This window comes from Buteo buteo, chromosome 17, assembly GCF_964188355.1.
Source record: "Buteo buteo chromosome 17, bButBut1.hap1.1, whole genome shotgun sequence".
NCBI classification, from domain to species: domain Eukaryota; kingdom Metazoa; phylum Chordata; class Aves; order Accipitriformes; family Accipitridae; genus Buteo; species Buteo buteo.
In genome coordinates this window covers 359,565-372,359 of record NC_134187.1, presented here as the reverse complement: position 1 = coordinate 372,359, position 12,795 = coordinate 359,565, and the positions used below count along the sequence as shown (strand labels likewise).

Sequence of the window (12,795 nt, the reverse complement as noted above, 5' to 3'; positions counted from 1 at the left end):
CCCAGAGCAGCCCCCCCCAAGCCAGGAGCAGTGCTGGAGCCAGCCCCCCGCCCCCCCCCGCCCCAGCACAGACAGGGCAGCGCTGCCTTCGCACTCCAGTTTTAATGGCAGCAGTGGGGCGGAGGACTGGCGGGACCCCCTTCTTCCCGGGGCCAGCCCCGCACCGCAGCCGGCACAGTCCCGCTGGGCCGGGGCCCCGCGCGGCTCCTGGGCCCCTCGCCCCCTCCCCGAGCGCCCGTGTCGGGGGGGCAGGGCCGGGGCTGGTCCCTCATCTGCTTCACAGTCTGCTTGGGGTGGGCCGAGGCATGGCCGAAGCTGGCCAGCCTGGGGGTTCCATCATGGTGCTTGGGGGGGCCAGAGGGCTACAGGAACCCTGGGAAGGCGAGCTGCAGCAGTAGGATGGTGGCCACGATGAGCCCAGCACAGAGCAGCAGCAGCAGCCAGACGGGAAGGGAGCCTGCGGAGGAGAGGGGGAGGAGGATGGGTGCTGCAGCCCCCCCATACATGCTGGAGGATGGGTAAAGACAGCCTGGCCCTGGGCTGGGGAGCAGCGGTGGGCACCCCAGCACCCATGGCAGCCCCCCCGGCACCTACGTCGGCTGGGGAGCAGGTGCAGCTTGCAGCGGCTGTCGACAGCCACGCTGAGCAGGGCGGCCTCGTTCCCCGCCAGCAGCTCCCGCCCGCCCCGGCTCTCAGGGACGAAGGCCACATCTGTCACCACGATGCCGTGCGCCTCCTTCACGTAGTACAGTCTCTGAAGGGCAGGAGGGGGGGTGGTCCAAGGCAGCCTGGCCCCGGGGTGGGGTGGCACTGGGGCCGCCCCCGCACCCCTCCCTGCCCAGCCAGCCATTCCCCGAGGAGCCCTGCAGCTCACCTGCAGCGAGAAGGCGATGTGGATGGCGACAGAGCCCGTCACCGTGCCCAGCCCCAGGAAGGTGCCCGAATCACTGCAGGGGGGAAAACAGTGAGCAGGGGCTGGGGTGGCCCCCGGCCCCGTGCCCGCCCATCCCCGGGGTACCTGATGGAGAGGCAGGAGATGACCTCATTGCCGCAGGGCCGGGTCAGCAGCGGCAGAAAGCTCTTCCCATCCCATTTGGTCAGGTAGCAGGGTGGGGGGCGGCGCTCCCGTTTGTGGGGCACCTGCACCGTATAGAGCCGCAGTGCCCCGGCGTTGTCCTCCACGGCCCCGAACCTGCGGCAAGAGAGCACGGGGTGCATCGGTCCCTACGGCCAGCAATGCCACCCCACCTTCACCCAGGACTGCCGGGGGGGGCCCGCCGGGGCCCAGCACCCTCTCTCCCCTCTCCCAAGCCCAAACCTGGACACAGACCAGCGCCAAAGCAGACAGCAGAGCCGCTCCTTCTCCCGGCCCGGGGGAGCCCTCCCCGCAGACACGGCAGGGACTGGGAGAAGGCTCAGTCTGGGGTGGCAGCTGCGGGGGTTGTCTGTTCCCAGCCCCCTGCCTGTGTGCCCTGGCCCCTGCCTCACCGGCAGGCCTGGTAGCGGTAAGCCTTGTCAGGGATGCCGGGCAGGTTCTCGTTCCAGCGCAGCCCCGTCACCAGCTGGTCCTGCTGCCACACGCAGCACTGGAAATCCCGTCCTGCCGTCACCACCTGCGCGCAGACAGCGTGGGCGTCCAAGGACAGCTCTCCCTGTGGGACCAGGGAGCCACCCGACACTCACCTTGTTGTCAGGACCCAGCGCGATATCTTCGATCTCCCCGTCATGGGCTTTGAACTCCAGTGTCTTCTTCATGCTGGGGAACTGCAAGGGCAGAGCAAGCATCAGAGCTGAGCCCCGTGGGCCAGGGGTCCCCGGCAGCCCTAGCACCTGGGGTTGTCAGGAAGACGCAGCGTTACAGAACCACAGGCGCTGCTGATTTGGCACTGCTGGGGCCTGGCCTTCTCTGCTGGATGCACGCTACTGCCAGCGCGGTGATGCCTGGCCTCGGCTCCCCCCATGCTTACCTCCCAGAGACGAAGGAAGCCATCAGCACCGCCAGTAACGAGCAGAGAGCAGTCAGCATTGAAGCGGACGGCCTTCTGCAGGGCATCGGGGCTGAAATCCGTGCGGACGCTGTGCAGGCTCTCCACCGTCACCTCGCTCGTCTGGCTCTGTGTGTCGCCCTGCCCCGCCGGGCTGGGGCCCTTCCGCTTCCGCGGCCCCTTCTCCCCACTGCCTGCGGCGGGGCAGACAGCACGGATCCCTGACACAGCTCCCTGCCGCCAGGCAGGCTGAGCCCGGGAGTCCAGGGCAGGCCTGGGGGGGCGGTTCAGGGCACTGCCCCATCTCCAAAGCACCCCACTGACCATCCAGCTACCCACACCCTGCCCCACAGCACCCAGGGCAGGTGCTGTCACGCCACCCCCCCCCACCCCGGGGGAGAGCGGGACCTCACCGTTGTGGCCGGCCGAGCCACTCTTGGCCTCGGGCGCCTGCAGGCTGAAGCGAAGGATGTGGCAGCTGGCGTCCTGCCCCGCGGCGATGATGTCGTCGGCCAGCGCCATGGTCATAGTGGCGCGGGTCTCCGTGTCGTGGGAGTGGAGCAGGGAGGCGCTGAGCTGCCCCCCGATCTGCTCCAGCTGCAGGAAGTGCTGCGGGACAGGGCTCAGCCTCAGCCCCCACCGGGCCCGCTCCGGCCGCCCCCCCCCCGGGGCCGCCCCTGCAGCACCCGCCTGCTGCCGCCTTGGCCCCCCCCCGCCGAGCCGGGCCTCCCTCCGCCCCACGCTCGCGGCCTACGCTCCCGCACCGGTCCCGGTCCCGCGGCCTCCTCATCCCGCTCCACCACGGCGCCCGCCCGCCCCCACCCGCGGGAGCCCGCGCCCCCACCCGAGCCGCACCACGCCATTGCGGATGCCGGTCTTGGCGGCGCCGCCGCCGCCGGCGGTGATGGCGAGCGGCCGCCGCGGGTGGAGGCGGACGGTGTAGAGCGGGAAGGGCGCCCGGTACAGCTCGGCCGGTCTCCGCGGCGCCATGGCTGCGCCGCACACGTCAGCGCGCTGCTGCTGCGTCAGCGCGCAGCCGCCGCGTCCGCCCCGAGCCCCGCCCCCGTCCCCAGGCCCCGCCCCATCGCTCTGAGCCCCGCCCCGTCTCCCGAGCCCCGCCCCTTCCCCAGCCACGCCCCATCGCCCCATCGCCTCATCGCCCCTTCCCCACGCGGCGCATGCGCGGCTCGGAGGACCGGGGGGGTGGGTGTCGCGCGTGTCCGTGGGGTCTGCGCGCCGCGGTCCCTCGGGGTCCGGGGGGTCCTGCTGTCCCCGCTCAGCCCCAACCCCGCCACCCCCACCCACAGAGCCGTATGGGGAGGGGGCGGCCTGGGCCCCCGTGGCCCCCGCCAGCCCTGTGTGTCCCCCCCCGGCTGCCTCACTGTGCCTCCCCCATCCCAGCCTTGACCCGTCTGTGCCCCTCCCGTGCCGGCCCCCGCGGGGGTCCTCACCCTGCTGTCCAGTGGGGGATGTGGGTGCTGGGGTGCTCCAGGCGTGCCGGGGCTGGAGTCAGGGGTGCTGGGGATGGCGCAGCCCCCAGAGGACCCCCTCAGCCTGTGCCGGGTGCCAGCGGGTGCGGGAGCCCCCCCACGGGGTGCGCCCAAGGCCGCAGGCGACTGCCTGCCCCCCCACACCAGCACCGGGCTCCCGTCCCACTGGCGGGGCCTTGAGCGCATGGGCTGCATGCGGGGCCAGGGCACGGTGTGACCCCACGTGGGTGCCCTGCCCGGCACATGGCCTGTGCCCGCGGTGTCCCGCGTGGGGCTCGGTGGCTCCCGCAGCGCTGGGGCCAGGCCGTGGGGTGAGCGGGACTCCTGTGGGCGGCCGCGGGCCGGGGGAGGCTCCGGCTGGGACAGCCCGTATCCTCCTGCTCATCCCACGGTGCCAAGGAGGGGGAGGCGAGACGCCCGCCCAGACGAGGCCGTGGGCCGTGCTGTGTCGGGAGGCGGCGGGGGGACGTAACGGCGCTCCCCGGGTCGCCCCGACCCACCGGCGCTCTGTGGGGCCAAGGTGCAGGCAGGAGCGCGAGCAGGAGCTGCCCAGCGGGGCCTGGCATGGCTGAGAGCGTGGGGGCAGGCGACGGCAGGGGATGCGGAGCGGGGCCGGCGGCCACGTACGGCTGCTCCCCGGCCACCGCCGCCTCCGGCTCCCGGGGGAGGAGAGGTGCCTGCAGCCCTGCACGAGCTGCCCGGCGCTGCCGGGGAGCGGGCACAGGCAGGACCCCAGGGCCCTCGTCTGCGGACTCGGGGAGCCCCCCGGCAGCAGGACAGGTAAGGAGCCGGCTGAGCGCAGGAGTGGGACCCCACGGACCCCACACACAGTGGCAGGAGGGAGTCCCAGGGACACGCCTGCCACCCCTTGCCCCGCTGCACCAGGGCCGCCTGGCACAGAGGGCCCCGGGGGTCTGCCGTGGGGCTGCCGTGGGGAGGGGGTGCACGCCAGGCAGTGCCAGCCTGCCCCACTCGGGTGCAGGTCACAGGCAAGACTGAGCCCGGTGGGGTGCAGGCGGGGGGGCACAGGCTGCCCCACGGGACGCAGCTGTGGGGGCATAGACACCCTGTGGGTCTGAGTCCTGGGTTCACCTGGCTCCCCAGGGACAGGTGCTGTCCCTGTTTCCGTTGGGGGCGGCAGTGCCCACCCGAGCCTCAGCTGTGGGGTGCCATGGTCCCCGGGCCGGCTCAGCCTCCCTCTCTCTGCAGGGTCCCCCCGGGCCGCCATGCCCCCAGAATGCGGCACGAGAGCGGAGCCGGGTGCGGGCGCTACGCCGGGCCTTCCTGTCGCTGCAGGCAGCCCTGCCCGCTGTGCCCCCTGGCACCAAGCTCTCCAAGCTGGACATCCTCGTCCTGGCCACCAGCTACATCGCCCACCTCAGCCACGCGCTGGGCCGCGGGCCCCCCCCGCCCACACCCTCCTGCCCGCTCCACGGACACCCACTCCTGCACCCCCTGAAGGTGAGACCACCGCCTCGAGGTCCAGCCCCCCGGCACCGGTCCCCGGGGTCCCCCTTGCATGCTGGCACCTAGTCCCTGGGGTCCCCCTTATCCCCCTTGCACACCAGCAGCCAGCCCCCCAGGTCCCCCAGTGCACGATGCGGCTGGTCCCAGGGGTCCCCAGTGCATGCTGGCGGCCATTCCCTCAGCTTCCAGCCCCTCCACCCCGGGGTCCCCCAGTGTGCCCCACACACACCGGCAGCCGGTCCCTGGGGTCCCCCTGTCCCCAGGTGTGGGTCACCAGCAGCAGGAGGACAAAGAGCCACCCTCCCAGCCTCGACCCCTCTCCCTCTCTTGCAGAAGTGGCCGATGCGCTCCCGCCTCTACGTTGGCCCATGGGGGGGACCCGGTCCTGACCCCCCCGGGGCACCCACCGCCACCAGCAGCCACGAGCACACAGGCTTGGGGGACAGCAGGCTGGAAACAGGCGATGGCCCCCCCTGACAACCGGGGTGCCCACGGCCGCGGGAGCCCCCACATCTGTTCTCCCCACAGTCTGGGGAGGCCGTGCCCCAGGGTGGGGATGGGGGCAGCAGCCAGGATGGGGGGGGCCGGTGCCAATGGGATCTGCACTCCCATCCTGCATGGGGGTCCGCGAGTTCCACAGGCACAGGGCCAGGACCCCAGCGACACTTGGGGTGGGCTCTGGTGGGATCTCCCACCATGGGGCTGGCCCTGCGCCCCCTGCCTGGCCTGGGGATGGGGTGGGGTGGGGGGCGGCGGGCTGGGGGCTGCCCAGCAGCAATAAACCTGCAGCGAGCACCCGCCGCCTGCGTCTTGCCTCTGCTGCACCGGGGCCGTGGGATGGGCCCTCCCATGAGACCCTCACCCTGGGCTCTGCCCTGGCTCGGCTGTACCCGGGGGATGCTGAGATGGGGGGCCCTGTGCCCCCCCAGCCATGGAGCAGCTGCCCCCTGGCTGCGCTCACCTGGCTCCCCCAGCCGGGCCCCCCCGTCGGCCCTGTGCCATGGGAAAGGAGCCAGGGCCAAGGCCGCCGCCATAAATCTCCCCTAGCTGGCGAGGATCCCGCTCCGGGGGGAGAGCAGGGCCCCCCCGCTGCTTTGGGAGACCGGGGTCCCATGTCCCTGCAGGCTCCCGAGGGACGGTGGGGAGGGGGCTGGTCCCAGGGCTCCTCCGACACCTGCGCTCCAGAACCATTTATTGGCAGGACAACGAACACAGAGATGGGTGATGGTGGGGGCTGGTGGGGGGGGGTGCGGGGCAGCCCCCAGCCCGGGAGCGGTGCAGTAAGGCACGTGGCAGCGTCCCGGCCGGTGGGGGAGAGGGCACCGCTCTGACTCGCCCCCACACCCGTGGTCCCAGACACCCCCCCCCAGCTGGGGGGCAGGGGCCCGTGCAGGCACTGGCAGCGGCCCCGGCGCGGGCAGACGGAGGGCCCGGGGCTCGGGAGCCAGCCCACCGCGGGTGCAGGCAGAGAAGCCCTGTGCTGCCCGTGGTGGGTGCAGCCTGGCCAGCCCCCCCGGGCAGGGACCCAGCCCCTCCCGGTTATTTGGTGCTCCCTGGCTGTGTGTGGGGGCTCCACAGGGGGTCTGTGCCCCCTGCCCGGGGGGTGGCTGGGACCCCCATGTCGGGGGGGGGCTCAGAAGGAGGTCTCCTGCAGGGCATAAGTGGGGGCCCCGGCCGCACGGATGTAGCCCTGTCCCTCCTCCTCCTGCCGGCGGGGGCCGGGGGGGGCCAGGCCATTGGGCACCCTGTTACTCTTCTCCGTGGCATCCGGATGGTCAGCGTCCTGCGGGGACAGAAAGGGGGGGGCAGCAGGAGCACAGAGAAGGGACCAACCCTATGTTCCGCTACCGCCCCCCCCCAGAGGGCTGGGGTCTGGGCCCCTCACCTGGGCAGGGAAGTCCACCCCACAGCAGAGCCTCTGCCGGTATTTCTGGGGCAGGCAGCAAAGCAGGCGAGGCAGCACGGGGTAGATGGTGCGGGGGTCCACGGCCGCTGCCGGCGTGGGGCCTGGGGGCAGAGCAGAGGGTCAGTGGTGTGGGGGGAGCTGCCACCAGCCCCCCACCCCTGACACTCACCGGTGAGCAGGCTGACCAGGAGCCCCACCAGGATGACGGTGGTGGAGTTGTGGGCGCTGTACCACATGTAGGACAGGCTGTAAAACTTCTGCAGCCCTGTGGGGCTGGGGGAGATGGGGGTCAGGTGGGGGGAAGAGGTGGGGTGCACGGAGCAGCGCCCCCGCAGCCCCTGTTCCGCAGCGCCCTGGCGCCGAGCCCCCCACCCCGCTCACCTCTGGGGGGCCGGCGTGGGGGCCAGCAGGGTGGTGGCGAGGATGGTGGTGAGGTTGCCCACGGGGGGGAGCACGGTGCTGTTGGGTGGGGGGGCCCCCCTCATGCTGTGCAGCAAACTGCCGATGCCCACCCAGAAGGCCATGGCCAGGCCAGCCAGCAGCCCCACGACAGCACCCTGCAACGGGAGAGAAGGAGGGTGCTGACCCCCAGCCGGGCTCAGGGTGCCCCAGCCCCCCCGGCACTGCCCCTCCGCGGGGTCTGTGCCCCCGGCTGGGCAGGGGGACACTCACCATGGGGTTGGCACAGGGGAAGAACATGCCCAGGCAGAAGAGCCCCAGGAGCGGGCCCCCCACCATGCCGAAGATGCTGATGGCTGCCTGCGGGGACATGGCCCTCAGCGCCAGCCCCTCGCCCCGGCCCGCAGCTGGCACCGGCCACCCACCGGCTGGGTGCCGTAGCGGGGGGGGCCCACACCCCCATCCCTACCTGCAGCACGGGGCCCAGCATGGAGGACACGTAAGCCATCCCCAGGCAGAGCAATCCATAACCAAAAGCTGGGGAAGGGAGTGGGGGGTCACGGTGGTGCTGGGGACCCCCCACTGCCAGCGTCAGTCCCCCCTCTGTGCCGCCCCCCCACACTCACCCAGCAGCTTGGAGAGCAGCGTGGCCCGTGATTCTGACAGCCCGGGGCAGTGCGGCCGGACCAGGTCCTCCATCGTCACCGTGGCCAGCGAGTTGAAGGCGGAGGAGATGGTGCTGGGGAGGAAAGGGAGCAAGAGGGGGCTCGACCAGGACCCCCCCTCAGCCCTGCCGGCCCTGGGGCCTCCTGCTCACCTGAGGCACCCGCTGAAGAGGCAGGCGACAAAGAGCCCGGGCAGCCCCGGCAGGTCCTGCAGCACGTCCATCACGAAGTACAGCACCAGCTGGGGCAGGGGGTCAGTGCCTGCAGGGCCGGGGGGAGCGGGGTCCGGCCCTGCGGGCTGCAGGAGGGCTAAGGGGGGGACGACACGACACCCGGCCACCCACCTGGTCGGAGGACCCGGGGCGCTGGGTGGGCGCCAGCGGGTGCTCCCGGTCGTAGACGAACATGACGAGGCCGGTCAGGCAGCTGAGGCAGAGGACGATCTGCTGGCAGGGGAAGACGGCGTAGCAGGAGCTGCGGGCACCGGGCGGGCGTCAGAGGTGAGGGAGGGCGACGAAGGGGCCCGTCCCGGCCGCGGGACCCCCAGCCCCACTCACAGCTTGGCCTCCCGCTCGCTGCGGGCGCTGAGGTACCGCTGCACCTGCGCCTGGTTCACCCCGTACAGTGACAGCATCATGAAGACACCCCCCACCGCCAGGGTCCAGAAGGTGTGCCGCTTGAAGGGGTCCGGGTCCAGGCTGCGGAGAGGCGCCGGCGGGGAGGGTCACGGCGCCGGGTCCTCACTGGCACCCCGCACCCCACGGGAAAGAGGGCAGCAGGAACAGCCCCCCCCTGACCCGTGCCGGGGTCCCTCTCCCCTTCCCAGCTGCCCTGCACGTCCCCATGGCGTGACATGGGGTGCCCGGCTCCGGGTGGGTGAAGGTGTCTCGGCACAGGGCGCAGCGTGGCTGGGCCACTCACTCAATGCCGGAGATCTTGCCCTCCTGCTCCGCCAGGTGCCAGACGCGGGCCATGCCGCCCACCCGCCGGGCGCCCACCAGGATGACGGCCAGCTGTCCCGCGAACATCACCAGCGTCTGGAAGACGTCCGTCCAGATGACAGCCTTCAGCCCACCCTGCAAAGGCACAGCACCCATCACTGCAGCCCGGTGGGGGCATGGGGCACCCCACGGCCAGGCAGCAGCCGGCACCGCTGCGTCGCTGCGGGCAGGGACTCACCAGCGTGGTGTACAGCGTGCAGACCAGCCCCATGGTGAGCACCGCGCTCCAGAGGTCAAAGCCCGTCACTGAAAGCAACAGAGGCCGTTAACAAGCCTGGGGGGGTAGCAGCCCCACCCTCGCAGGATGGGGCTTCCAGCATCACCCCGCTGCTCCCATCCCCCCTTACCTGCATTGAGGGCCAGCGCAGGCGCGTAGAGCACCACCCCCATGTAGATGACCTGCGGGGAGAGCAGCGCTGCAGCCGTGCACGGCCCTCTGTGCCCCCCCACCCCCCCCCGCCCCACTCACCATCTGGAAGATGAAGGTGATGGTACCAAAGACCCGCACCGTCTTGTTGAAGCGCAGCTCCAGGTACTGTGGGGGAGACGGGTCAGGGCACTGTCCCACCCAGACACGGGGTCCTGAGCAGAGGGGACATCCCCCACCTCCCCCATGTCCCCCCCCCGGCAGTGGGGAAGCAGAGCGGGTCAGGCAGTCCTCCCCCAGCACCTTGGCTCCTGCTGCTGCAGAGACACAACAGGGTCGGCCAGCACAGGCTGGGGCAGGCGAGGTGCCCAGGGCGGGGGACGGGATGGGTGCTGGACAAGCTGGGTGGGAGCCCCGTTTGGGGGGCACGGCAGGCTGGGGTCCAGGACAGGGGCATGGTGCAGAGAGGGACCAGGAGCCGAAAACCCCACTAGGCGCCGTCAGCTCGTCCCCTGAGGCCACGCGTCTGCCTGCATGTCCCACTCACCTCGTAGGTGCTGGTGATGCGCAGGCGGTAGAAGACGGGGATGAAGACGTGGGCTGGGATGAGCAGCCCCAGGAAGTAAGAGCAGCCGAGGAACCAGTACTCGGTGCCGAAGCGGTAGATCTCGGCCGGCACACCCAGGATGGCCACGGCCGACTGGAAGGTGGCCAGTAGGGAGAGGGCAACAGGCAGGAAGCCCATGTTGCGGTTGGCCAGGAGGAACTCCTGCACCGTGCGCTGCCGGTCCCCGCTCAGCGCGTAGAAGAGCCCGATGGCCGACGACAGCACCAGCAGCAGCACAAAGATGCTGTAGTCGATCACCGTGAACTCCATGGCGAGCGTCTCCTGTTACCGCTGTCCCGCTGGAGACGCTGCTGCCCAGCCGCCCGCCCCGGCTGCACCCCGCCGGCCTCATAGGCATGCCGAGCCCCGGCAGCCACCCCGGCGGCAGGTCCTGGCCAGCATCTCCCCGGCACTTGGAGCTGCGGGAGGAGGGACGGGTGTCAGCACCGGGCTGGCCACACCAGGAGCTGCAGCAGACACTGCAGGGACCTTCGCTCGCTCCTCTCCCTCAGCCTCAAGGACCTGGTGCGGGGTGGGGGGGGCAAGGAACGGCCCCTTAACCCTTCTCCTCCCTCTGGGCTGGGCTCGGCACGGCGGCGCCCACCCCCTGGGCTGCCAGACCGCCCCCGCCAAGGGAAACGAGTGCCTCTTCCAAAGAGCACTGAGGCCACAGTTGCAAAAACAGTCCCACCCAGGACCCCGGCAGCACCGGCCCTGCCAGCTCCACATGGCTCTGCCAAACCCGGCAGAACCAGCCCTGTGTGGCCAAACCCAACACAACCGCCCCCGGTGCAGGACAGCCCCGCCAAGCCCGGCAGCACTGGTCCTGCCGTAGCCAAACGCAACATGACCCAACCGTCCCGGCACCGCGCAGCCCCGCCAAGTCTGGCAGAGCCGCCCCTGGTGCAAGAGCCCAGCCAAACCCAGCACAACCACCCCGGCTCTGGCGCCAGCCAGCCGCCCTGGAGCCGGCACAGCCCAGCCAGCGCCAGAGCAGCCGCCCCTACAGCAGCCCACCCTGCAGGACCAGCCCCACCAGCAGCCCCCAGACCCACAGGACCCATGGACAGGGCTGGGGAGGGCAGACGGATGGGCAGCAGAGCCCAGTCTGTGCGGGCAAGGAGAAGCCCTGGCACCCTCACCCAGCTGAGCAGAGGTTGGGCAGGGTGACCCCCACAACAGGCGCCCCACACAGCCAGGGACGGATGGACAGACGGATGGATGGGGACTGCCAGTCTCAGAGGCTCTGGGCAGCAGCCAGATGGAGCAGACGCTTGAGCCGCTGCTGGCCCTGGGACCCCCCCTGCCCTGCTCACAGGCCCCCGCTGGGCCTCTGCCCCCACTCCTGGCTCCGGCCCCTGCGGAGCAGGAGGGGGCAGCCGGGTGGCCCCAGGAGCAGAGCAGGGAGGGGGCACGAGCAGAGACACCCCCCCCGCCTCCGCCAGCGAGCAGGGGGGTGCGGGGAGCAGGGAGCCAGGAGCGGCGAGTGCCGGGGGAACAGCGGGCACCGGCGGGGCAGGATGCGGACGGACCCCACGCCGCCGTACCAGCGGGGCAGCGTTGGGGGCTGCCGCGGGGCAGCGCAGGGCACGTGGAGGACGAGGCCAGGCTGCCGGTGGCGGGGGGCGGGCGGGGGACGGGGGCTGGCGCTGCGCCCGCCGTGATCCCCGGAGGAATGCCCGCCCGGGGCATACTTGGGGGGATTAGGCTGAGCCCCGCCTGGCACCCCTGCACCTGGCACGGCTTGCCCGGGCCTGCCCGCCGCGGGGGCCAGGGGACCCGGGCAGCCGTGCTGGCACGGGGCCCCCTTCCCCGGGTGGGAAGCGGGTGAGAGGGCAGCGCCCGCCCACCTCACGTGCCACCGTCGCGGTGCAGCTCCCGGGCAGGGTCCAAGGTCACCCCCCCGCATTCCGCCGCGGAGACTAAACACGGGGCGGGCGGCGGCGGCGCCGTCCCTGACGGCTGCCCCACCGGCGCTGCAGCCCAAGGCGCGGCAGCCCCGGGGTGGGGCGGCCCGGCCCAAGGCTCCCCGGTACCCTCCCCGAGGCCCCTCGGTGTCCCCCGGTGTCCCCGGCCCAAGGCCCCGCTCCCCCGGCGCCAGGGTGTCCCCGGTGACCCTGCCTGAGGCCCGGCCCTCCCGTCCCCGGTGACCCCTGCCTTACGCTTCCTCGTTCTCCCCCGTGTCCCCGGTGACTCTGCTCGAAACGCCGCCGCCGCCCGGCCCCGGTGACCCCGGGCCACGGCCCTGCTCCCCCGTCCCCGGCGTCCCCGCTGGCCGCAGTCCGAGGCCCGGCCGCCCCCGCTGTCCCCAGTGACCCCGGTGTCGGGCGGGGGCGAGGCGGGGCGGGCGGCCGCAGGATGATTCCCCGGTCCCGCCGTGTGGTCCGAGCCCGGCGGGGCCGCTCCGGAGCCGGGGGGGGGGGGGGACACGGACACGGTGACCTTGAGGGGGGCCCCCGGCGGCCCCGGTACGAGACTCACCGGCGGCGGCGACCGGCGCGGCAGTGCTGGGCCCATGTGCCGCGCTGACAGCCGCCGGCGCGCCCTAATGACGCCAGCAGCGGGGCAGCTCTGCCGTCACCGCCACTTCCACCCGCCACCGCGCGCCCTGATGGCGTCAGCGACCGGCCACCGGGGCGGGGGGGGGGGGCTTGGGGGGGGTAGGGGGCGGCAGACGGGACACAGGGCTCCCGGTGGGGCCGCCCCGGTCCCGGCCGCGCTCCGCTGCCTCGGGCAGGTCACCGCGCCCCGGCACCCCCTCGCCGCGGCCCCGCTCGGGGTCCAGAGGGCGGCCGGACCGGGAAGGCGGCGGGGGCGAGGGCGGGGCGGGGCGGGGCGGGGCGGGGCGGGGGGACGGTCCCGCCCCCGCGGCCGCCAGGGGGCGCCCTCACACCGGGCGTGTCCGACA

At 72.7% G+C, this 12,795-nt stretch overlaps 3 protein-coding genes across 8 annotated transcripts; 1 reads left to right on the top strand and 2 right to left on the bottom strand.

Moving 5' to 3' along the window:
- Nucleotides 1-89: 89 nt before the first annotated feature.
- PREB (prolactin regulatory element binding) lies at nt 90-3,011 on the bottom strand. 2 transcript variants are annotated; one of them, XM_075049766.1, is made up of 9 exons: nt 2,841-3,011; nt 2,399-2,594; nt 1,968-2,179; nt 1,684-1,764; nt 1,489-1,613; nt 1,019-1,192; nt 875-947; nt 595-754; nt 90-457 (listed from the first exon to the last, which is right to left on the bottom strand). In XM_075049766.1, exons 1-9 carry the CDS (start codon nt 2,973-2,975, stop codon nt 363-365), a joined length of 1,251 nt encoding a protein of 416 aa, XP_074905867.1. In that variant the 5' UTR covers nt 2,976-3,011; the 3' UTR covers nt 90-362. The 2 variants fall into 2 exon arrangements, with proteins under 2 accessions (XP_074905867.1, XP_074905868.1); XM_075049767.1 differs by lacking the exon at nt 595-754.
- A 786-nt stretch (nt 3,012-3,797) lies between these two features.
- On the top strand, nt 3,798-5,434 carry TCF23 (transcription factor 23). Its single transcript, XM_075048809.1, has 3 exons — nt 3,798-4,255; nt 4,685-4,936; nt 5,276-5,434. The coding sequence occupies exons 1-3, from the start codon at nt 4,040-4,042 to the stop codon at nt 5,417-5,419; spliced, it is 612 nt and encodes a 203-aa protein (XP_074904910.1). The 5' UTR covers nt 3,798-4,039; the 3' UTR covers nt 5,420-5,434.
- Nucleotides 5,435-6,117: 683 nt separating this feature from the next.
- SLC5A6 (solute carrier family 5 member 6) lies at nt 6,118-12,656 on the bottom strand. 5 transcript variants are annotated; one of them, XM_075048799.1, is made up of 16 exons: nt 12,369-12,650; nt 9,828-10,306; nt 9,383-9,448; nt 9,261-9,312; nt 9,092-9,159; nt 8,834-8,988; nt 8,470-8,610; nt 8,257-8,386; nt 8,065-8,153; nt 7,874-7,986; nt 7,717-7,784; nt 7,521-7,607; nt 7,230-7,405; nt 7,018-7,121; nt 6,828-6,949; nt 6,118-6,725 (listed from the first exon to the last, which is right to left on the bottom strand). In XM_075048799.1, exons 2-16 carry the CDS (start codon nt 10,155-10,157, stop codon nt 6,576-6,578), a joined length of 1,851 nt encoding a protein of 616 aa, XP_074904900.1. In that variant the 5' UTR covers nt 10,158-10,306; nt 12,369-12,650; the 3' UTR covers nt 6,118-6,575. The 5 variants fall into 5 exon arrangements, with proteins under 5 accessions (XP_074904900.1, XP_074904902.1, XP_074904903.1 ...); XM_075048801.1 differs by lacking the exon at nt 12,369-12,650 and adding an exon at nt 12,050-12,305; XM_075048802.1 differs by lacking the exon at nt 12,369-12,650 and adding an exon at nt 11,030-11,852.
- Nucleotides 12,657-12,795: the final 139 nt, after the last annotated feature.